This window comes from Epargyreus clarus, unplaced genomic scaffold (genome assembly GCF_041222505.1).
Source record: "Epargyreus clarus isolate Ecla_fem2 unplaced genomic scaffold, WU_Ecla_fem_2.2 ptg000016l, whole genome shotgun sequence".
NCBI classification, from domain to species: domain Eukaryota; kingdom Metazoa; phylum Arthropoda; class Insecta; order Lepidoptera; family Hesperiidae; genus Epargyreus; species Epargyreus clarus.
Window position 1 is genome coordinate 3666060 of NW_027332224.1, and position 27107 is coordinate 3693166.

Sequence of the window (27107 nt, forward strand, 5' to 3'; positions counted from 1 at the left end):
AAGGGGTAGTGCATTATTGACATTTAGCAATACTTCTGTAAAAAAATAGGTTCAATAAAATATTTATTTATTTTATTTATTTATTTATTGCTTCATTAACAAAATTACATGCAACAAAACTTATAGATAACACAGGCCAAAAAAGAATAACATGGAATTTCAATTAGAAATGAAGACAGCTAACACATTAAGAGTACATAAACACACATAGATATACAAAACTAATAACATAACAAAAAATACATTACAAATTGGAAAAGGTTGCCTAAAGTTTGAAAAGATAAAAAAAGAACAGGAATTACACAGCTTGTAGATTTGGATGGCTGGGAAATTTTTAAGCAGCATTAAATTTCGGGCTTTAAATCGATTAGCATTATTAAAAAAACCTACTTATACCTTTTTCATAACAGAGCATTTCATATAGTAATCAGTTGTTTATTTTTGAAAATATCGCGGTGAATCGACAATGAAACAAGTGGTTAAGGGCTGCGAAATTTACAACCAAATCGGCAATTACAATTAGCGGGCGTATTATGTTTCTGACAACCCTAGTTATGAGGGGGTTGGGTTCAAATCCGTGTTGTTTATTTTGAAAATAAATCTCATTTTAGACATTTTAGATTTATTAGATCCAAATACAGTTGTAGTCCTACTTTACTATCGTTAGCGTAGTTATGTAAATACTAAATTGGAATGCCTTACTAGCCTTCAAAAAAGAACAAAACAAAAAAACGAATTGTTTCAGAATATAGCTTAAGTAACACTCACAATTTAGACGAATCCAACGACACCTCATAATCCGTTAAGTCTGTAGCTACATTACCTTCCACAGTCAAAAACATTCCCCTCGGCACAGATAAAACGCAAAAAAACGCGAGCGTAACCGCGGGCGGAACGCTAAGAATACAACAAGGTGAATAATTCAAAAAGTTGCGTACCAAAGATCGCATAAATCATTCCAAATTAAGATTAAAAAATTCCAAAAGTGCAAGTGATGCGGCTCGCTGGAATTATTTATTTAAAGTTAAACGATTAAAAATGCAAGTGAGCTTACAAATGCTCGAGTTTGCGCCGCGGTTTTGTCCGACTTTGTTATTTATTGCAACTATATGGAGCTTTGAGCATATTCCGAAATAGTTAAGATTTTGTTTCGTCTTTGTAGTGATGTTATTTAAAAGGCTACTACCGCCACACCCATTTCTAACGTAAGGCTATTCTGCGCTTGGAAGGGTATATTTTTTTATAAAACAGGAGCAGCAGATGAGTTTGTAGTCTACCTGATGGTACGTGGCTACTGCCGCCCATGGAAATTTGTATTCAACTCCAGATAACATTAGATTCTACCTGAGATCGGCCACAGATGCGCCGCTACCGCTGGACTGAGCTGGAACGCTTTGGCAAAGTAAGCTCCCTTACCACACCCTTCAAACTAGAACAAACAGCGCTTAACGTTGTTGTTATTAGGCGGAAGCGGACGTTGTCAATATATAAGCTGACGCCATCTCGGATTGATTGACGTTTGACACATATTACTGTAAACTTGTTACCAATTGGTACTAACTCGTGGACGCTTTTCTCCTCCATGTCCGGTCTATTGCTAATCATTATAGTTGAATATCTTTGATGTTCGTTTGCTACTTTGATTTCATACAAAAAAGTATTTCATTTTCTTTTTGAAAGTGGAACTCAGTTGCCAATAAAAATTCTTTACATCATTATTGTCCAAATTTGGTGCTCTCACCTTGACTTGTTTTCGTGTCAATGAATCACTCGGGTACGGATTATTGGAAAAAATATATAGTGTGTGGACGGGAGGTCCGAGATTCGAATCCCAGGCACTCACCACATTTTACAAAGTATTTAAAAATTTATTATCACTTGCTTTACCGAAGGACATCGTGAGGAAACCTGCATAACTGAGAGATCTTAAAAAAATCTCAAAGGAAAGTCCACCAATACGCACTTGGCCGACGCGGTGTACTATGGCCTAATCCTTCTCATTCTGCGACCCGTGCCCAGCAGTATGACAGTAAATTGACAACGCCATAGTCATTTTACCGGTCTGTCATTTAGAAATTTCTAAAATAAATCCAATTTTTATTAATGAAGAAAAGAATACTGCGTAGGATTTTGAGTAGGATTTTTTTCATTATAGTAACTATATATCCTCACTCTAAGGTTGCCTGGAAGAAATCGCTGTGTTAGCGATAAGGCCGCCTTTTGTATCGTCCTAAATTGTATGTTCTTATTTTTGTGTACTATATTGGGTACAATAAAATACATTATTATTATTATTATATTTTGAAGTGAAAACTTCTTTAGCGGCATGTGCCCTTTTTGTGATGGGTAAAAAATGTTAAAATCGCGTCAGGACACGTAGCCTGATCGAAAATTCGTAAGACGGCAAAGCAAACTGCAAAAGTCAATATGTCATCCGGTGTCAGCATAGAAAAAAGATCAATGGGTGTCAGTTTCCTTTTTTATTTATTACTAGCTAACCCGGCAAACTTTGTAGCGCCTCAAAATCTATTTATCAAATAACCTATATAAAATATAGCCTATGTTACTCGTGGATAATGTAGCTTTCGAATGGTGAAAGAATTTTTAAAATCGGTCCAGTAGTTTTTGAGCCTATTCATTACAACCAAACAAACAAAGTTTTCCTCTTTATAATATTAGTGTAGATATTTCATTACTCTTATTAGTGTAGGTTAGGTTCCAAAAGTTTTCAGTTCTGCCGGCACTCCCGTCAAAACACCAAAAGTACAATTGACAGACAGACAAATCGATAATAAAACATAATGTAAGCCAAATGAATATTAATGATGTTAAATCGAATTTCACAGTCCGCATATCAACACGGGTGTACCAGAGGTTGTTTTTACCACAATACGCTGTTGACACGACTGTATCCCAAAAACAAGATGAATAATGCACGAGATGTCGAGTTTCTTGCTACCCTCGCTTGGTTATCCCGTTTTGTGGAGATATGTGGGATAGATGTGTTAATTAAGGTTTTTCGAAAATTATGCGGAACCCTTCTGAGCTGCAACTATCTTTTAATAGATGTAATGCTGCTGTATTTTCGTTTTTTGTTGTTTTTTTTCATTTTGAAGTAGCAAAGCGTGCAGTCCGGTTGATGATAATAGTCCATTTACTGTCGCCCATGGACATCTACAATCAATCCCAGATAAGATTAGAGTCCTACCGGTCACAAATGCGTTGCTACTCCTGACTTAGAACGCCTCGGATTAGTATCTATATCTCTTTAATCTGTAACACAGCAGCGCTTAACACTACTGCTAACTGTTTGACAGAAATAGGTGTGACCGTGATGCCTCCGGAATCAAACCATAAAGGATTCTACCACCTGCAAATAACATGTGTTGGAATTCTTATTGCTCAGACTCTAAATCCTAAACAATTTTTGCCTACCAAATTTCGAAATTTGAAAATTATTTTCTAGAAATTTTTACAAACTCTTGCCTAGAAAATTAACTAACTAATGTTTTAAAGTAAATTTGCTGGAAACTGATTTTTATTAATGGGGATTAAAAAATTCTATTAAACGTACTTCCAAAACATCCCCAAAAATTAGTGCAGTCCAATCAAACTCTTTGAATATCGATAAAAAATACACAAATGCGATCCATCGCAAAAAGTTCGCATACTCGCATTCGCTATAAAAATCTTTCGGCAGGATAAAGACATTTTGCGCGAATCGCGAGCTTTCCTTACACGTAAAAAGTTGAGCTTTTTGCGATTCGACCGACTTAGGACTTTGATTGCACGGCGTTTGTTACCGATTAAATACAAGGTTGTTTATATTTTTATATATATATATTGTACGGCCTCAAAATCTTTTTATCAAATATATTTTATATAAAATATAGCCTATGTTACTCGTGGATAATGTAGCTTTGTGGTGAAAGAATTTTTAAAATCGGTCCAGTAGTTTTTGAGCCTATTCATTACAACCAAACAAACAAACAAAGTTTTCCTCTTTATAATATTAGTAAAGAGGAGTAGGAGACGAGCATGCAGTCCACCTGATGGTAAGGCTACTGCACATGGACATCTGTTACCCCAGATAGGATTAGATATTCCTACCTGAGTTCAGCCACAGATGCGCCGCTACCCCTGAGGACTAACGGAACGCCTCGGAAAAGTATGTCTCTCTTACCACACCCTTCAAACCAGAACACAGCAGCGATTAACACTGCTGTTAGGAGGCAGAAATAGGTGTGGCGGTGGTAGTAAAGTTATTAGTATCACTGCGGTTTTGTCTACTTTTAAAATTGTATCTATTCAGGTGAATGAAGCCACAAACGGCTTATTTTAATAAGTTCTTTTTTTTAATTCTTGACAAATAAAAACATTTTTAGAGAAAATTTACGAACAAATAACTAATACTGCGTAATTTATAAATATAAATAAATAATTATTTCAAATATTTTAGGGACATTTTAGCATGGAGACGTGGCAAAACTTTTTTACGCAACTATTTCAATTCTCAAAACTGGGTACATTTTCTTGTTAGGAGTGAGTAATCTTTACTAATCTATGGGTAAAATAGAAGAAAAGTAGAGTGTCTTTAAGGAGGTAAAGAAGTGTCTTTGTAAAGTAGAGGAGGCCATACCCATTTCTTACGTGAAGCTTTATTTAGAAGGTGGTAGAACCCTTTTTGCTTAGACTCTGATGGCACCGCCGTCACGCCTCTTTCTGTCTAAAAACAACAGTGTTAAGCGCTGCTGAGATACCAGAACTGAGGAGTGTGGCAAGGAATATCAGTCTCCAAGGAGTTCCAACTTCCTCCTCAGGGGTAGCAACTATGGTCGACCTCAGGTAGGAATCTAATCTTATCTGGGATTGATTACAGATGTTCATAATCAGCAATATCTACTATCCATCACCATCAGGTGGACTGCGTGTGTTTACTTCTTCAAATTAGTAAAAACAAAAACAAGAAGGTCGACTGATACCCAGAATTATTATAAAGCTACAAAATTTTTAATTTCTTACTCAAAAAAAGATAAGTCACTCATATTACCAAAAAATTACGCGAATTTTTAAGACCCTGAAATTTTAAGTTCTTTTTAAGTAGCCCCGGTGTTTTTAAAAATACTTTAATCAGGAAAATAAATTTCACACAAGTGACACTTTGGTCAACTTATGAAGGGATTTAAATGTCAATGTTTTTCGAAAGTGACCCACAATGACCTCTTTAGTAAATTGAATAACTTCGACGGTAATAAGCTTCATTAAATCGTAAATTATCATAATTCAAAATGGGGTAATATTGATAAGGAAGTAATTATGATTCCTTGGTTCATATGTGATAATATTGTTAAAATATCATTAAAGATTTTTTTATAATGTAGCTGTAGCAGACGAACATGCAGTCCACCTGATGGTAAGTGGCTACTGCTGCCCATAGACATCTGTAATCAACCCCAGATAGGATTAGATTTTTTGAGGTCGGCCACAGATGCTCCGCTACCCTTGAGGACTAAGCTGGAACGCGTCGAAAAGTATGCCTCCCTTACCACTTCAAACCAGAACACAGCAGCGCTTAACACTGCTGTTATTAGGCAGAAATGGGTATAGTGGTGCTACACAAGGTGACCATTTTAATCCTTAAGAGTGGCAACCCATCTTGTCATTAGCTTTAGGGTCAGTTCTATATGGAGTTACAGATGTCCATGGGTAGCAGTTACCTACATGCACTACATCTATACTAATATTATAAAGAGGAAAACTATGTTTGTTTGATTGTAATGAATAGGCTCAAAAACTATTGGACCGATTTTAAAAATTCTTTCACCATTCGAAAGCTAGATTATTCACGAGTAACATAGGCTATATTTAAATGAAATATATTTGATAAATAGATTTTGAGGCGGTACAAAGTTTGCCGGGTCAGCTAGTAACTCATAAAACCCGTAATATGTTTTTGCCACAATTTCTCGCACCCTTCTACCCTCAATACTGATCGAATTAAAATAAAATTCCGACCGAATCAAATGATCATTCCATCCCTAAAAGGGCAAAGTATCGTCCGCTTGCACATTAGTGATGGTCGTTAATCGATAAAAACGTATCGACATCGATACGCCATAAAACGTGAGCTGTTCTTGTAAATGGTCGAAGTTGTTTGTTATTTCGCCGCGCGGTTTCGTCCGTGAAAACTTCTGTGTATCCGACTAGAGGGTATTTTTTTTTGTATGTATGTATGTTTTTTTCTGAGGGTAAAATACAATTACGTATCATAGGGTCTAGATGTTTTGGACTCCGTATAATAATAAACGCTTTCTACACTCACAGCCCTCACTAGGATTCCCTGTGTCGTGGGTGCCATGGACACATACATAGACAAATACACAAACACCCAAACCCAGAAACAGAAATCTAAATTCATCATTTAGATATATGTCTGGCCGGGGATCGAACACGGAACCCTTTGCGCGTCAGACCCGTATGGTGGCCACTCCGCCATGCGGGTCGTCAATCGTATGTCGGACTTGGCCTGGTAGCGATCTGTACCGACTAAAAAACTCTCTCGTCTGCCACCGTTGGTCCTCGTGGGATCACTATTAAGTATTTCTTCACGGGAGAAGGTCTTAGCTGTATATCAGCTGTTTCCGCCAATTGCTTGGCTACCAGTCGTTCGAGATCTTTCTCTTTCTTGGATACGCAGTTCCTTGAGGACTTCTGTCGCATGTATGTATGTACGTATAATTGTATGACTAGCCCTACAGCCCAAATATCTTGACAGATTTAAACATATGAGGTGTCGTTGGATTCGTCTAAATTGTGAGAATGTCAGGCTAACATTTTAATTTGATTTATATTTCTTTTATTTATTCATTTATTTCAGACAAAAAGGTCCATATCACATATACTTTACAGATTAACATACATACTAATATATACTTATAACTATATAAACATACTTTTTTACATACGCTCTGTAAATATCTCAAATATGGTGCAAGAGATAGAGCCCTGTGACAAACAGACGGACAGCGAAGTCTTAGTAACGAACGGTTTTACTCTTGACTACGGAACCCTAAGAAACACATGATCAGAGTTAAATTATTTTAAACATACAGACGGACACTACAATTTTACTTATTTATATAGATAAGGATAACAAAATTTGGGATTTATTGAGTGTTTAACTGTTAACCTTTTTCTTGTGATCTCGTCCCGTTTACAAATTTAATTTATTCGAAACGATCAAACTGAGCTTGTAGTGTTCTGACTTTTTTTATTATGTAGAAGAAAAGGTCTGACTCCGGCATCATCACCGGCACATCTATTTCTGCCTATTAATAGTAGTGTTAAGCGCTGTGTTATGGTTTGAAGTGTGGTAAGGGAGACATACTTTTCCGAGGCGTTCCAGCTTAGTCCTCAGGGGTAGCGGCGCACCTGTGGTCGACCTCAGGTAAGAATCTAATCCTATCGGGGGTTGATTATTTGTTCATGGGCAGCAGTAACTTTACCATCAGGTGGACTGCATGCTCGTCTGCTACTCCTATATTATACAAAACGACCTACTGTATCAGAACTCATTGGAAATGTATGGGAAACACGTAAACAAATAAAAAAACAGTCGTTTTTGTAAAAACATAAAAACTCATACTAAGAGTACAGTTCACATAGACGCAGTGAGCTAATACGCACTGTCGTACGTGTGTTACCACCCTTACTTCAACATTACGTAACTTCCGTAAAAACATATCCGTTACTCAAAACAATAACAAAACTAAAACATTAATCAATAAATAAAAATAAACCGAAAAACACCTGCTTCAAAATTCGAACGTAAAACGACCAATTTAAATATACACGCTTTCAACATAAAACGTACGCGAGAGCTCTCAATAAAATTTGTCGTATCACCTTAAGATAGGGCTCGAACTTTACGAAATTTGCTGGACGATAAAAATAAAAGTTTTCACCGCGAATCGTGATGTGACCGCGGTGACGTATTTGTGCCAAAAGGATATATACGTCTGTGGAGACGACTTGTGTTATTTTTTTATGGTTCCGTACACAATGGGTAAAAACTGAACCCTATTACTAAGTGTAGTGTAATGTGTAATATGTATAATGGTTGCCGCTAATAATAAAAAACAAGAAAATTCGCTTCGACTGTCACTTGGCCAATTATTTATAATAAAGATTAGCAGATTGTGCAGTTCATGTGATGGTAAGTGGCTACTGCCCATAGACTTCTGTTATCAACTCTGTAAGATTGGATTCTTACCTAAGGTCAGCCACAAATGCGCTAGCCCCGAGGACGATCTTGAATGTCTCGGAAAAGTATATCTCCCTTACCCTACATACCAGGCATAAATAAAGAGAGTGTGAAAAGTCCATATTTTTTGGGGTTCCGTACAAAAAGAGAAAAATGGAACTTGTATGACTAATATCTGCTCAGATGTCGAAGGCTTAGGCGTTTGATGTCTGTCCTGATCACTAACTAAGAATGCCTTAAATAAATTACTAAAATGAACAAAACAATGAAAGCGGCGAAAGCATAACCCATTTAATAAAAAATAGCAGAATTTATTTAAAATTATATCGTTATTTATTTCAAACGGTTTTGAATATCTTAGCATTACTTATTCAAAACTATATCGTTATTGCAACCGTTAACCAACAGATAGACCATTAATTATGCACAAGATGACATAGATCTTACGTTATATCTCATATTTCTCAAAGTTCACGCAGACCTTAATACCTAGCAAGGACATATCGGTTAATCTGGACCAACCTGACAACCAGTTTATCGATATAATATGCATAAATATCAGATTGCATACTAACTCATAGTTACTCTATTTTAAAATTAACCTCCTTTTACATGAGGTGGTTGAACTGTTTTACCTACTTCTTTATAATACGGGAGTAGCAGACGAGTATACAGTCCATCTGGTTAATTGGTTACTGGACTTCTGCAATCAACCCCAGATAGGATTCCTCCCTGATGTCGGCCACAGGTGCGCCGCTATCTCTGAGGACTAAGCTGGAACGCCTCGGAAAATTATGTCTCCTTTACTATACCCTTCAAACCAGAATAAGTGTGGCGGTATTGCCGCAGGAGCCGAAACGTAAAGGGATCTACCACTTACCTTTGAAAACTTTTTTTAAGATTCTCAAGTGTGAGGAAACCGCCATGGTTTCCTGACGATGTTTTCCTTCGCCATTTAAGCAAGTGATAATTTAAGTTAAACAATAATGAACGACAATCAAAGAAAACTCAATTCAATTGATTCATTTATTTTGTTATAAATTCATTCAATTATATTTCTTTTGGTTCAATATATATTTCTTATTTTCGTTTTTTACGCGTTAGATAGATACTTACTTAATAATATAACGTTTAAATTATTTTAACGTTATAACGTTTTTTTTAAATACGTTGTTTTTTAAAGATTTATTTAGTAGCGTAACTAATATATGCATGTGATACTCGTATATTATAAAATACAAATAGCTACGTCGTAGATAACAGACCATGATATTATTGTGTCTCATCTAATAATTCTTTGCTTGAGAAAAATAAGGAAAAACATGTTATTATTACCAACATACTGATTCAATTAATGCATACCTTATATATTCTTTATGATATTTATTACTGTGAAATATTATGCAACCGGTTGCACTCATGAGCAGTTATTTTTGCATATTTTTAAGTTAAAATTGATCTATGTGATTGATTATGAAGATTATATTCGTCTGATAAAATACTCAATTTTTACGCTGTTTTGTAATACACTGTTTTTAAATTTTATAGTATAACAGTCAGTCTTAAAAGACAGATATAAATACAGGTTGTTTTGTGGTTAAGAATAATATTTATGGCGATAAATTATTATGAATAATTAAAAAAACACAGTTGGCAAGGAAAATCTTTATTTAAATCTTCTTATGCCTTCTTAAAAAGTTATTTGTAGATTTTATATAGATACCTACCTAATTATAAAAATAATAAGGTTCCGCTTTATTTGATACTACTAATAATTTAACTACTTGTTATAATTACTTACGTGACAAATTATAGGTACTCTTATTTTAATATTTTACGCATTTATTTTAAGCTTCAGAATAGATATATATAATATAGAATACTACAGAATAAATAGTAAAAAAACATTTTAATATTCCACTTATAGGTTATTACTTATTTGTTATTTGTTACTTGTTACCACTTATTTGTTAATCATAGGTTCGTGACGTATGATTAACAAATTTTGCAAAGCGGTGGTAAGTTCTTAATATTCAAAAATAATTCTATCAATCATCATAAACATTAAACATAAAATGTCAAGTAATATATTTTTTTATTATTAACTACTTTGTTTTCTGTAAAGAGATCAAAATAAAAAAAAATATAAAAACACATAAGAATTAATTTTCTCTAAACCAATTTTTTTTTTCTGCACTTTAATAACTTTTTTTTCTTTCTTATAAAAATAACGTAATATCTATCTCAAATAACGAATATATTTCCGAAAATAACTTAACTTTATTTTGTTATAAAAATAACATTTTAACTATCTAAAATAACGAATATATTCGAAAATAGCATCTCAACGTCACTCACTGTTCAACCTTGGCACGCAGTACGGGCTACTGTTAAAAAAACCAAGAATCGCTTCATGCACTAACGGACAACGCATACATATTAATAACTTATAATTAATTATTTATTATGTTCTGTGACTTTAAATTGAGTCGTTCGTTGTGATTGATGGTGTTTATGACGAATTGACATACTTGTAACCATAAGAGAAATTATGTTTAGTGTTGATTATCAATGTCTTGTGTTTAGAAGGTAGAGTCCTTTGTGGTTCGATTCCGACGGCAACGCCACAACAATTTCTGCCTAATAACTGTTTTAACGCTGTTGTGTTTTGGTTTGCAGGGTGTGGTAAGGGAGACTTATCCGAAGCGTTCTAACGTAGTCTTCACAGGTAGCAACACATCAGTAGCGAACCTTGATCTTTAAAGAATTTTAATCTTACCTGGGGTCATTTACAAATGTCCATGAGCGGTAGTAACACTTTACCATTCTTCTCTCTCAACGTAAACGTAAAGGTTTTTCTTAAGTTTCACTTTCACACAAGCAAGTAATAATTTATTTATAATCACGTCAATCAACCTTACTATTAAATTATAAATGCATGAATAGAATGCTTTGATTTGTAATGTTTGTTTCTTTTATTTATACTTTCGAGATCTTATAGATACTTTGTGTAATCTCAAGAGAAAGGGAAGGACTAACGTGGAACGCTTTTTGAACAACACTTTGTTTTAAGATATGTTGTGTATTTACAATGAATGTAGCATAGTTCTGCAAGTAATTGTATCTGGAAGAGGCTAAAAGAACCTCGAATATGTACGAATTAACCCATCTCATAATCTTTAGCAGCAGAAAAAAGCAGTGATAGCCTAGTGGTTAAGAAAGTCGGCCTCTCGATGGAGGGGTCCGAGGTTCAAATCCCAGGCACGCACCTCTGATTTTTAAAGTTATGTGCGTATTAGAAATTAATTATCACTTGCTAAACGGTGAAGGAAAACATCGTGAGGAAACCTGCATATCTGAGAGATTTATAAAAAAAATCTCAAAGGTATGTGAAGTATACTAATACACACTTGGCCAGCGCGGTGGACGATGGCCTAATCCTTCTCATTAAGAGAGGAGACCCGTGCCCAGCTGTGGGACAGTAATGGGTTGTTGATGATGATGATGATAATCTTTACCTTTACTAATAATACCTAAATAAATCTCTCGCACAAAGGTTTACATATTTTTATGACGTGAACATAGTCCTCAGTGCAATTAACATATAGCCGACTTCAGGTAGAACAACTGTGCTACAAGGAGTTGAATACAGATGTCCATGGACGCAGTGACTTCTTCAAGTGGACTGCATGCTTGTTAACTACTTCGACCTTATAAAAAGACTGTCGTATCAAGTCATTTGTTGTCCTCCTGAGGTATTCCAGGAACACTATGGCATGGGTCTCTTCAAAAAAGGTGCAAAAAGAGTTCTCCTCAAAAGCCGGCGATGCATCGGCGACTCCTCTGGTGTTGCAAATGTCCATAGGCGACGTTGACTACTTTCCATCAAGTTGCACGTCTACTTTATCGTTAGATTCCACTATAAAAAGTCATTTTTGTTTCGATGGTACCCACAACCTTAGTGAGGTTGTTAGTTATTATGAAAATTTAGTTTATATTTTTCGTATAATTTCTGATGCCACATTGAAAATAGCGACAATCTCTAACAATTGATTCGTTTTTTAAATAATAGGTTCTTCTTAATAAAAACATCCAACACAAAGATCGCGTTAATTGCATTAATTAAAAATCGCATAGGTCCTTGACTAACAATTAAAAAGAAACGTCATTTATTTTTAAACTTAGAACGATCAAGCGAGCATTTGTCACAAATTTGTTCAGCAAAGCGTCCTATTGAAACGTCGGTCACAAATAGTGCACTCCTGTTTCAACCGGTCCAAACGTGAGGGAATAGTTGTTCGCGAGGGCACCAAGTTCTCGGTGCTATGCGGCTTATGTCCGATATCCCTTTGTACTCGCCGCTCGTATTGCATACCGCCGTCCACCGTCTGTAGGTATGTGGGCATGCCAGCGTCGTACGCCTGACGAAATTCAGCTCGGACGTGGTGGGAAAAGCGGTGAATGGGAGCCAAAAGGCGAGAATTCGCGGCCGATTTCAATTTTTGTTTTTTTTTTCTTTTTGCGTGGCAAAGTGCGTTTGGCAGCTGTCAGTTATGACTTGTTTGTATTGTTTTTTTTAGTGCAAGATTATTCTGTTTGTCAACTGTCAATCTTACGACATACATTTTTTTTGTCAAATGTTCAAGATTTTTCCGTTTGTCAGCCATTATTGACTGATAATATATTTACAACAATTTTTAATCTATGACAGTTACACATAAATTTTTTAGGCGCAAATATTACATGACGTCGCCATGTTGTAAACCGCAGAGGGGAGAAAATAAAAAATATCGACATGAAATGCAAGCGGGAAGTGTAGAACAATTCGGTAACTGTCATTGCGGTTACCGCCATATGTCGAGCCGCCATTTTGTTTTCAGTTTTCTTTTTTATTTATGCTTTGTTAGACACAGATAAATTAGTAATGATGTTTTATAGATACAATAAAATGTGTATTTTCGATTAATTGTTAAATAATTTTGAAAAATACTTTCTTGCAATACAACAATACATTTTGTGCGAAATTTAAAGTAACAACGAAACTTATGATCCTCAAATTCCGCTTTTATGTTTGTATCCGAAAAAGTAAAAATGGCGTCGACAGTATTACTATTTTTTTTTTACACAAAGTTGCATTTTTATATACGAGTGTTTTTATATACTTTTTATTCCATAGTTTTTACTTAATTGGGAAATACCCTAATAATCTTAGTTTAATTAATATATGTATAAAAATCGGTAAAAAACGGCGACGTTAAAACAGTTATTAGCTCAAAGGTTATACGAATGTTAATGTTAATATTTGATTGTACTTCGGTCTGTTGATTTCAATAATAGTTTTGATTTTAACAATAACATAATATGTTATGTTATATAACATATGTATGTATGCTAACGAAATAGTTGACAATGGAATGTTTTTTTTAATTGTAATATAGGAGTAGCAGACGAGCATGCAGTCCATCTGATGATAAGTGGCTACTGCCGCCCATAGACATCTGTAATCAACCCCAGATAGGATTAGATATTCCTAGCTGGTCGGGCCCAGATGTGCCGCTACCCCCGAGGACTAAGCTGGAACGCCTCGGAAAAGTCTGTCTCCCTTACCACACCCTTCAAAACGGAACACAGAAGCGCCTAACACTGCTGTTATTTGGTAGAAATAGGTGTGGCGGTGATGCCGAAGTCGAAACACAAAGGCTTCTACCACCTTCAAAGGTTTTCATCCTACTGCGAAAGGCAATATTTTTTGAGTATATTTATGTAGAATAAGTATGTATCCCTTAGCACACTCTTTAAACCAGAACACAGCAGCGCTTAACACTGCTTTACCAGAAATAGGTGTGACGGTGGTGCCGCCGGAGTCGAACCACATAAATTTTCCACCTACCTTCTTCAGATAGACTGCACCATTAACTACTAGATCTCTTTCACAAAAAAGATATGTAGGTACCTATTCTTCGAAAAACATTTTTTTTACTTTCACAAACAAAAAACTCTCTTACCAACTAAAAATCACAAATAAAACCTCAAACAATAAAAAAGTAACCCACAATACTCAATCACAACTTTAGGTAATCCCTTCGAATGCCCCTGGGTTAGGGCAAGCCCTCTGACCTGGGTAATCGGTGGGTTAAGGGGAATAGGGATGTACCGGACTCGTTATATTAATATTTATATCGAAAAATCGGTACGATATAGTAACAGTTTTCAGTAAAAAGCAATTGCGATTTTTTTATCGACATCGATAATTGTAAAGATTTCGGATAAAGAAAGGATTTTACTTTTTATGGCAATTTATTTTTTTAAATGTTCTGTCATTATGTAACATAATTTTATTACGTTTTTGATGTGAAACATCTATAGCCGCACGTAAAACCGATTTCTGGCGTGGCGACGCCTGCCGTGGCCACGCTATACGATGGTATATATATACAGTCTATATGCAGTAGTGTGTACGGTGTGGCGACGCGTCGCCATGCGCAATCGAATTCAATAAATAGTCATCGTTATCTGGAAAAGAATCGTAATATTTTATTTTATCATTATGACATATTTAGTTCCTATCACAATATGTTCTTTTCTGCATATTACTTTTACAAAATAATGTCGATGTTTCACATCTGCCAGGCGTCCCGTGACGGCTCACATTTTTTTAATACATACAATGACTTACATATAAGGCTATCTTAGTCCTCAGGAGTTGTTTAGTAGAAAGAAATTGATTCGGATTTGTGTATTGGCTTTTTTTTATAAAATTGAAGTAGAAAACAACCATCAATCCACCTCATAGTACGTGACCACTGCCTTCCATAGACATCTGCTACCAACTCCATATCGATCTGGTTCTACCTGAAGCGGATCACAGCATTGCCACTCCTGAGGACTAAGATACCTTCATATGTAAGTCAGGAGTCATTATAATATTATGTTAACGATATGTAGGATTATAATATAACATATTGCAAATAATATTGAATTATTAATTTATAATCCGTAATATATGAAACGGGTTAAATGTGCATACAGTTAATTTGCATAATTAAATATTTATTGGAACACTTGTTCTTGTTTCGACATAATATTATTTAATATAATATAGGAAATGGATTGTGTAATATCGTTTACTCCACTTTCATAATCACATTATGATCTTTATGTATTTTAAGAATAAATTGGATCATAGATAAAGTTAAAATGTTTTACTAGTCGTTTAAAAACACTTTTTATTCTATTATTTTTTACACGCAGAGGGTAATGTATTTCGTGCGTATTTTTGTTTTATTCCTTGACATGGCCTGCAGCCCTTAAACGGCTTGACTGATTTTAACATATGAGATGTATAAGCTATTTGGCGTTGTGTAGATACCATTGAAGGTGGTAGAACCCTTTGTGGTTCGACTCCGGCGGCACCACCGCCACACCTATTTCTACCTAATAACAGCAGTGTTAGGCGCTGCTGTGTTCTGGTTTGAAGGGTCCAGCTTAGTCCTCAGGGGTAGCGGCGCATCTGTGGCCGACCTCAGGTAGGAATATCTAATCCTATCTGGGATTGATTACAGATGTTCATTGGCGGCAGTAGCCACTTACCATTAGGTGGACTACATGCTCGTCTGCTACTCTTATATTATAAAAAAAACCATAAACACAAAAACATAAATACATACCTAACCAGACCTATAACAGACATCTCAATTCATTTTCAATATCTCCCTGGCCGGGAATCGAAGCCGTTACCCACTGCATGTAAGACCGGAGAATGATCCACCACGCGGATCGTCAAAAAAAATATATTTTTAAGAAATATAACTTTCTGTAAATACATATATCTATAAAAATTAAATATATCAATCAATTTATATGTTAATTACATAAAACATATGTAGGTCTATTTATCTGTCAGAATAAGCTTGAAGATATAAATGGGATCTTAATTTTTTACCCAAAATATTTATTAAACGTGTGAAATAATTATGACCAATTAGGCCTATTTATGTATCTGTCAACATATCGTTAACAAGGTAATTGCTACAATTATTGTTAATATGATCATTATATACTATTTTTAACCTATTATGAACACTTCAACTAGGTAATTTAAAATAATATTTACCGTAGCAGAACAGAATGAATGATTTATGTGATTTATTGACATTCTCTGATGATAATTAGAGTTAATTATCGTATTTATTACTGGAATGTATTTTTTTTTATAGGCCTACGGAGGTTTACAAATTGTACTTTTTTTTGCTACCAATAAAATCAAATAGGTACCAATAAAAATTGCATAAGAAAAGTCAATATTGCTTAAAAATATAAAATTTTAATTAAAACTAATATTATAATATATATCGATAAAAATATCGATATCACTCACATCCCTATAACGGTAACGCACCCCATGCCCCGCCTACGATCACGCTACCCTTATATCTTATACATGCCTATATGTCTATATATCCAGTAGGCTTCTACACATTCAACAATTCATAAATCTTTGACTTAGCAGTGGCAGCCTCGTATTGAAATTCAGTATTTCATACTAGAAGTCCGGGATTCAAATTCCACTCTGAATTTTTAAAAATGATGCATCATCGTCATCGTCATCAACCCATTACTGTCCCACCGCTGGGCACGGGTCTCCTCTCAGAATGAGAAGGATTAGGCCATAGTCCACCGCGCTGGCCAAGTCCGTGTTAGTAGACTTCACATGCCTTTGAGATTTTTTTTTATAAATCTCTCAGGTATGCAGGTTTCATCACGATTTCCTTCACCGTTTTAGCAAGCGATAATTAATTTCTAATACGCACATAATTTCGAAAAATCAGAGGTGCGTGCCTGGATTTTAACCTCGGACCCCTCGATCGAGAGGCCGAGTTTCTTAACCACTAGGCTATCACTGACAAAATTTATATACGCGTATTAGAAATAAATGCGTTGATCCCCTACTTATTATATACTAGTAGTTTTAGTTTCAGCATTTGTGCTCGGGGTCCGGGGTTCAAATCCCAGGCATGCAACAGATTTTTAGACTGATATTCCAGTTACATGACAAAGTACTGAAATAATGCTCTATCCATCACCAAATCTACAATCGATATATTATTTTAATAAATCTTTAATGATGTCGTAATCACAAGTTTCCAATCCATCCCTACATAACATCCCTACTTCAAACCTTTCCCAGTTGTAGAAACCCGTGCCCAGCAGTGGGACAAAGCCCACAAACGTTAAAAGAAACAAAACCTATTACATAAACATAAATCTTGTTAATAACTTCACACAATCGCAAATACATCAATACATTATATTTAATTGGTTGAAACAACTTAATCACTATATAAACTTGTCATTAAACTTGACTGTTTTCCTCTATACATTTGTAAACGTCAAATTGATATGTCAACCATTTTGATTTGAATCCAATGGTATATCAATTGTTATTTATATCTGTGTTATAAGGTAATTGTACCAATATTTCCCACTTCATATTATTATGATTTACACATTATTATGAGAGGAACGACTTAGTCCTCAGGAGTGCCTGAGGACTAAGCAAGGAATCTGTGATCGGCTTCAAGTAGAACCTGTATATGGAGTTAGTTATAGATATTTAGGTTGATAGTGACTACTTGATATGGACTACAGGCTCGTCTGTTACTTCAATGTACAGAAAATAGATGCAAATACAAATTGATAAACCGCTGACTACCCGCGTGGCAGAGCGGTCACCATACCGGTCTGACGCGCATATGGTCCCGGGTTCGAACCCCGGACAGACAGATTTTTAAAGAAGAATTTGTGTATTTGTCCCTGGGTGTGTCCATGGCACCCACGATACAGGGAATCCTACTGTGAGGCTGTGAGTGTAGAAAGCGTATGTATGCGTATGTATAAAGGGATGTAGAAATGTGTAAGGATTTACAATTATGGTACCGACGCCCTAACGTAGCTCAGCACGGAAGCCAAGTCACTAGCGGTCACCAATAACTGCAGACCATCCAGCGTTGCCTCACTCTTTAGATCTTTTTCAACTTACAAGCGACGGAAACCGCGCCCGCCGATTTTTAACTAAAATCAATCAAAACTGACGCCAAATTTTATGCATCAACTATCACAAATGACTGTTGAATTTTATGTCAAAACGAGCTTTTACCCGCGGCTTTGCTTGCATTACGAAGTAATATTATTTCATCCCCTATTTTATCCCCTTGAAGGTAGAATTGATCAAAATCCTTTCTTAGCGGATGCCTACGTCATAACATGCCAAATTTCAGCCCGATCCATCCAGTGGTTTGGGCTGTGCGTTGATAGATCACTATGTCAGTCACTTTTGAGTTATATATATTTAGATTCACTGTATTTAATGATAATAATTATAAGCAAAATTATTTTTAAAATACAAACACATAATATAAAACTAAGGTAACAACACTAATTCCTACACAAATTCTAACTTTACAAAATTGTTACAGGTTAAAATCTGGTTCCAAAACCGTCGCAGTAAATACAAGAAGATGATGAAGGCGGCTCAAGTGGGCGCGCCGCCGCCCAGCCTCGGCCTGCCGCCCGGCAGCCCGCCCAACAACAACCAACTATTGCACGGTAAGAATGCTACTTTATTTACTCAAAAAACACGTTTTTATAACGCAAAGGTATAGAAGAAATATAGAAATGTATTACTTTGGTTATTTGGAACTTAGATTAATATAAGTTGATATTTTTCATTGATATAGGCCTACAGCGTTCTTCTTATAAGTATCAATTACTTATATTATGAGTGTATATTATAATATTTTTCGTTATCTTGTAACATGTGTTGTACGACTTTAACTACGAAGATCTGAGAATACACACTGCCTTTTTGTGTTTTAAAGTTTCATAAAGTGTACTTTCTAAATCAGACTTGAATCTGTGAAGTGTCTTAGAGTTGCTTACTATCTTAACAATTCCGTATTCTAGCCCCTAGCAATAAAAACATGACATGCTTTTACTTTTATTCATTATAGTATTTTAGCATGGGCTTCATGAACACACACACATTTAGACAATTAATTTGACCATTTAAATATCTACTTAATTGAGTAACAAACCTAATTTAATCTAGTAATCTAGTCAGAAACCGAACGCAAATCTTCGTATCCGACAGATAACGGAACCCAACGGTCATTTGTCAAATATCTACTTTATAGCATTTAAGACATGTAATTTTCTCCCACCAGGCGGCGGCGGCAGCTCCAGCGGTTCCCAGCACTCGCCATCAGCGTACCAATCGGGTCCCACGCAAGCCCACTCGCCCACGCCCAGCTCCACGCCCGTCTCGGAGCTCTCCCCCGGGTTGTCTCCAACTGGAACGCCCTGGGACGTCAAGCAACCCCCACAACCGTCTTGGGATGTAAAGGTTGGATATGTAAGCGAAATGAAAAGATTTTATTAAATTTAAGTTAATAAAGCGATTATTTGGTTTAAGGCTAAGAAAACTTCATAGGTATTTTGCCTAAAAACTGTGCTCTACTCAGGAAAGTAGTAGTGATAGCCTAGTGGCTAAGAAACTCGGCTTCTTAATTGCGGGGTCCGAGAATCAAATCCCAGGCACGCACGATTTTTCAAGTTATGTGCGTCTTAGAAATGAATTATCACTTGCTTAAACGGTGAAGGGATATCTGAGGAATTAAAAACAATCAAATGTATGTGAAGTCTACCAATTCGCACTTAGTCAGCGTGGTTGACTATGGCCTAATCCTCTCATTCTGAGAGGAGACCTGTGACCGGCAGAGGGACACTAATACGATGTTGATGAACTCAGGAAAGTCGCTAGAAGAAGACATAAGGCCAAATCGATCTCCAAAATAAATGAGATAAGACTTTTGGTACGACGATAGAGGATAACGAATAGGGATTCATTTAGCTCTCAAAGATAACGATGTATATTACTAACCTATGACAATGTAACTCCGATCTAATTACAGATCAAATGTCCGTGTTTATTATCCACTGTTCTATTATTCTAACATACAATTGTAGAACAACAGAGTAGATAGGTGAAAAAGGGAGATCCTTGGAAGTTTTCCTTTACTCTTATGAGTAAACCTTTACTTACGGTAGAGTTTAGGCAGAACTTTAATTAATAAATTTAAGCGTGGTAGAGTTTATACCGGTCTCGCAGAGGGTTTTGGGTTCGATTCCTGGCCAAATAGATATCTAAATGATAAATTTAGATGTCTATTCATGGTTCAGGCGTTTATGTGTGTCCATGGCACTCACGGCACAGGAAATCCTACTGTACTTATCCTAGTAGTTAGAGTACAAAATACACATTTAAAAAACTTATACTTTGGCAAAAAACAGTTTTAAGTGGCCTTAGATTACATTGACATAACATACGTCAGTTAGAACAGTTTTCCTACCTGTTTTACCGCCTAAATATATTCCCACATAATTTCTATTTCAATTCTCTAACCAGCGCGTCTTGTTGCAGCCTACCGCGGGCCGCTCGCCCGACGGCACTTCGTGCGACGTGAAGCCTCCCCACCAGCAGTCGTGGGACCCGAGGGTCGGATATGTAAGTAAAATTAACTTAAAACTGTCGAAAATTGGTGTATTTACCCTGCAACTTTGAAAGATATTTTAAACTTATACTATTGGAACGCATGGTCGGTCAAGTCAATTGTTTTAGGCGGAAATAGGTGACTTTACCCAAGTTTTAAAGGGGATTTTTATAGAGATTTTTCCAATTCTGTTGTTTTAGGAAGTCGGAAATAGGTGAATTTACCCTGAAAGTGTGTGATATTTTTATAGTTTTTTTTAACTCATGGTTCGTCGAAATATGAGCAATATCCTACAAATTTTGAAGCAACCCTTCCACTCCTATTTATGCCTAAAAAGGCAGTGTTAAGTTCTGTTGTGTCCTGTGTTGAAGTGTGTCGTAAGGGAGATACACTAATACACATTTTTTTATAATATAAGAGTAGCAGACGAGCATGCGGTCCACCTGATGGTAAGTGGCTACTGCCGCCCATAGACATCTGCAATCAACCCCAGATAGGATTTGATATTCCTACCTGAGGTCGGCCACAGATGCGCCGCTACCCTGAGGACTAAGCTGGAATGCCTCGGAAAAGTCTGTCCCTCTTGCCACACCTTTCAAACCGGAACACAGCAGCGCCTAACACTGCTGTTATTAGGTAGAAATAGGTGTGGCGGTGGTGCCGCCGGAGTCGAACCACAAAGTGTTCTACCACCTTCAAAATTCAAAATTCAAATAACTATATAATTTCTTACATAAACACGCACATTGAAGGTACTCGTACATAGACGCTATATGCCTAACACTGCTGTTATTAGGTAGAAATAGGTGTGGCGGTGGTGCCGCCGGAGTCGAACCACAAAGTGTTCTACCACCTTCAAAATTCAAAATTCAAATAACTATATAATTTCTTACATAAACACGCACATTGAAGGTACTCGTACATAGACGCTATATACTACATTATTCAAAAGATCTAATTCAATCTGCAAATGGACAGCTATCTAACAAAAACCATCGCGTGACAAACACACCTTCATAATTCTTTTATATAGCTAGTGAGGTGCGACACCACCCTGTGTTTAGGAAAATTACTTTATGACTTGATTGTATTAACTTTTAATTTAATAAAGAATTAAATTAATCTAGTTAATAAAACACACTAGAAGTGTTAGAAATTTCTGTTGTTCGAATCCGGCGGCATCACCGCCACACCTATGTCAGCCTAATAACAGCAGTGTCAAACGCTGTTCTGGTTTGAAGGGTGTGGTAAGGGAGACATACTTTTCCGAGGCCTTCCAGCTTAGTCCTCAGGGCTAGCGGCACGTCTATTACCGGTAGGAATATAATCTTATCTAAGGTTGATTACAAATGTCCATGAGCGGCAGTAGCCACTTTTCTACAGTGGATACTACCGCCTGTGGTTATTTAAAAATCAACCCCAACTAGATAGGATTAGATTCCTACCTGAGCTTACTTACCACACTCTTCAAACCAGAATACATCAGTCTTTAATAATGGTGTTATTAGTTAAAAATAGGTGTGACCGTGGTGCCGCCGGAGTCGAACCACAACGGGTTCTACCAGAAATCTATAATTTCCTTACAATTATTCAAAATAGAACACAACTTAACACTATAGTATAGTCTCCGCGAAACTACTACTACGCTCTGAAGTTGTTGCGAGTCATACAAATTGCTATGGCGACGCGATTCATTTCTCTATTCAGAGCGGACTAGCAGTTTTACGCGGACTATACTTAGACAGAAACACCGTGCCGTCAAACAAATCAGCGGAAATTTACAACCTTTATATTTATTTAATTTATGTTATTCTCCACTAGGGCGCGCCACCCGGCCCTTGGGACATGAAGGGCGCGCACACGCACCCCCTCCACCACCAGGGAGCGCCGCAGCCGCATCCCCCCTACGTACCCCAGTACTCCTGGTATCAAGCTGACACCAACCCTGGACTATTGACGTGAGTATTACACTACTATGATACAGACTACCGCCGGATGTTAATATTCAATCTATCTATATTTTGCCTACCAAAAATCTAAGTTTTACAGTGTCTAAAAAGCAAAAACTGTCCGATGTATATCTTCGATAGTTAATTTGATATGACAAATTTAGGATAATGTTTAAACAAATGCATAAATGAAATAAATATCAATAAATAAATACTAATAATTATTAAGAAGTACCTACTTCTATTATTTATTATGCTATTTCAATCGTAAGTTACAAATATTTAAATTTATTTACAGTGAAAATGGACTAGCTTTATTTCATCGGATGGGATTGAGAAGTCAATTTTTGGGGTCAAACGAACAACACTACGATAGCTGAGGATACTTAAAATAATTTATAGAAATGTTTAACAATGTTGAATAAATCTCAACATAAATATAATTGACACAAATGAAAAATATTTATGTAAATGTTCAACAATTATTTTCTTTTGTTTTGGTCTTGCAAATGCATCATCTGTTTGTTTTTGCAATAATAATAAACGCTAATAAAATTGAAACTACTTGCAAATAATAAATAGTTGCTTCAATTTTATATATTTGTTTAATTTCGCTATTTTTTTTTATTACACAAAAGATTTCAAAATAATAAATACAATTATGCTTAATTTATTTATGTTAAAATAGCATAAATTAGCTAAATTATGAATTAATACCTTTTATGCATTAGTATGTGATACAATAGTTCCTCATACGCATTGTGTCGAGAATATTTTTTGTAAATTAATAGTTACACTTGTAATAATATAATAAATATTAACTAAGTAACATATTTATTTACAGCTTTATTTTTTATTTTTGCACCAATTTTAGACGAATTACACATTTTATTCAGAATTATTTCTTTTATTTCATTCTGACAACATATTTGCTGAAATAAAAGAGCTAAAAATATCGCATTAAAGTACAATTTACGCGAATATTTTAATTTTTGAAAATCGAATTCCTGCATCATGCATAATTTGTGTATATATTACACAAATTTTCAGAATTTGTTATTCTTTTATAAGTATTTTGTTTTTGTAATTTTCTTTTCCGTGGCAATTTTGTATGATATTCAGATGGAAGGGGAAATTACTTGCTCAATTTTTACACAATTACAATTAATAAAAGTGTAACTATTTTTTTACAGATGACAATGACAAATTGTAAAAATATTTATATTTAGGTTTAATGTCCGTCTATCCGTTTGTTTGTCCGACAGCGAAATTTATACGTTTTTTTTCAAAATTATTAAAAAAATGTCTGATATATTTTAATTTGATGATTGGTTTTAAATAACAATATTAATTTAAAATTGTTTGTCAACAGGGTATGGCCTGCAGTGTAACAAGCTCCGGACAAACATACAGAAAGACAAACTATTAATGCAAGTATGACACTTAAAATGGCGGATTTGCGAGCAAGATGGCGTAGGAATGAGCGATATTTATAACAATATTTCGATAATATAGTCAAAATTATTTATATTTTGTAATATTCATAGTATGCCAACATAGTAAAACCTATAATTTTATTAATTTAATAGGCAAAGAAGTATTCATTCCGTATTTAATATAAATACGGCAATTTTATTGTTCCAAGTAATATTTTTTAATTACTTGTAAGAAAAGCATTATAAATAAAATAATAAAGGTATAGCGATGTTCTATTAAATATACCGATATTTTGATATTGTCGATATCGATAAATATCGCTCATTCCCAAGATGGCGTCGCATGTAACATTTGTATTTTATCGGCACAACCAACTTTATCGTTAAGAGAATTATTTAATAGAATTAATAAATCATTGTACATTTTAAAGTTACTATAAATAATAAAATAAGGTGTAATTGTTAAAAATGGTTACTGTAAATGTTAATTTTGGTTTGAAAGTAATTAACAATCTGTTCGAAATAGGTGACTGTCATATTTTAACGGACATTTTTATTTTGCGTGAATGCTGACAAATGTGCTCATGAATAAAAATTAAGACTGATTCTCATTTTGGGTATGCGATTTATCAAAACATTAATTTGTAATCAATCTTAGAACAACTAAGCCATTTTGAATTTTTCAAAGCTATCGCGATAAAAAAACAAATATTCCATTTTTTCCACGGTCACCTAAATCGAACAGATCTACGGCAGACGGAGGGTTGCCTACGTCACGCAAGGTTCCGACCAATCAGCGAGCTCGAAGATAAAACCCGGCCCTCTGATTGGCTGTCACATCGCGTGACGTTTAACCCTCGAGGTACAGAAAATGTAACAGCCTGTTGACCTAATATTATTACGAATTTTTACTGGTTCTACAATTCCCGTGCGTAAAATAAAAAAATATATTAACTAATATTCCTTCATTTTGTATATATTTGCAAATATTCGAATATTTTTTGTTTATTTTATCAAAATTCAGTGTTATTTGATATTTAATTAGTGAATGTAAATCTTTGCAATTGGGATTAACCCTTCTACTATGTAAAAATGTATTCATGTATTAAGCTTTAAAACATTCATATTTTCTTTTATTTATTTAGTTAATCAATAAATAAATAAAATAAACAAAAGGGAAACACAAACCAGTCTGTTGTGATAAATAATTTTAAGTTTTTTAGATATTTTACTTTAAATGTATTTATTACATTATGATTTTGTGTGCAAAAATTGTGTTCTGAATGCAAATCTATTTATCATGTATTTTATGTTTTCTTTCATGCAATCTGTTTTAAATTTTAATAATATTGTTGACTATTCAATTCATGAACTTTATATAACTATTATTATTATTAAGAATCTCGAATAAGTAGTTAAATCCGCTCGGAATATCTACGTCTTCCTTTTAGTAAACGGACTACCTTGTTAAAAATCTTGCTAGGAAAATATACGAGCAATTTTGTTGCAATGTAATCGGAAATGTAGCAATATAGGGCGCTTAAAAAGGATTCCGACGGCTATAATATAATTTCATATAGCAATTACCACAAACCTAGCCTTTTTAAGAGAGTCGTTACATCTCCTGAAGTTTGATTAAGTGTATTTTTAAATCAACTAAGTGATAACTAATAGTATTTCAATATCGGTGAAATAATTCTACAACAAATGTAATGTTAGTATCGATATTAAATATTTAATTAAATCACAATTACAATTGTGTAATATATTTCCATATTTTGACATACATTGACAGAGAAACATAATTATCGAAGTTCCAAAAATTATTTGGAATTAATAATAAAATTTGAATAAAATCAATTTTCCGTTAGTCAATTGTTTCAAATTAATTTATTGTTAATATTAAATGAAAACAAATAATAGTATTATTAAAGTTCATGTATTATGAATAGTTAATAATATTTTACTTTAGAGGGTCCTTACGGGAAAATATTGTAAATATTTTTTGTAAAATATAGAGAAATTAACTATAAATATAAATATAGCTAGATAGAATAATACTTTATAACTACAGTGTATTATATAAGGAAAGTGGAAATAAGAAAAAAAGTGAATTAATTTCTTTTGTCAAATAAAAAAAAGTTTAAAAGATATTTTGTGTTTTATTAGTTCATTTGAGCAATATCATATTACACCCCTTTTCCCCACTGTTGGGCACTAGTTTTGCCCACTTCTGGGCAAGATCTATAGCGTGGTACACGCTGCTGTAATCCGAATAGTTTATTTTTTCAAATTACATTAGTATTTTTACATGCCATTTTACAAAAGTGACAATGGCAATATAACAATATAATATGAAGTTTATACGAAGCGTTATAGTACAGCACAGCAACGCAACGCATCTGGCCGACCTTAAGTAGGACTCTGATCTTATCTGAGGTTGATTATAGATGTCTATGGGTGGCAGTGACCCGACATACATAGATAAGTACACTAACACATACATATTTGATACATATGTATGTACGTAGCAAGTAAATAAAAACCTTGCAAAAATATGCGTTAATTTTAAGTTTAAAATTAAATTAATAAGCTATTTATTAAATCAGTTTACCTTTACACGAGTTTGTTTATTAAGTCAAAAATGTGACTTATAGTGAAAAATAAAAGACTTAACACCTCTCAAACACTCATTTTTTTCTTTTTTATCCGCTACCTACTCGTACTCATTTTTTCTTTTTTATCCGTTATGGAATGTTACAGTATATTTTTAAGTTTAAAATACAACAACAACAATGACAACAACACAGAACGACACTTGACAACACCTTAGAATGTAAAAAGTTCAGACAGAACATAATTGTAAAGAATCGATAAAAGATACGCTTACAAAAAGAAAATCATAAAGTTC

General features: G+C 34.7%; 1 protein-coding gene across 3 annotated transcripts in view; it reads left to right on the forward strand.

The window, feature by feature from the left end:
- Dll (homeotic protein distal-less) overlaps positions 1 to 26349 on the forward strand; it is a 139279-nt gene extending 112930 nt beyond the window's left edge. The window contains exons 4-8 of one of the 3 annotated variants that reach the window (XM_073081421.1): positions 18739 to 18868; positions 19486 to 19673; positions 20742 to 20825; positions 22633 to 22769; positions 23059 to 26349. In XM_073081421.1, coding sequence (XP_072937522.1) covers positions 18739 to 18868; positions 19486 to 19673; positions 20742 to 20825; positions 22633 to 22769; positions 23059 to 23140 — 621 coding nt within the window. In that variant the 3' untranslated portion in view covers positions 23141 to 26349. The remainder of the gene's footprint in view (positions 1 to 18738; positions 18869 to 19485; positions 19674 to 20741; positions 20826 to 22632; positions 22770 to 23058) is intronic. The other 2 variants (XM_073081423.1, XM_073081422.1) reach the window with 2 other exon arrangements.
- The last annotated feature ends 758 nt before the right edge of the window (positions 26350 to 27107 follow it).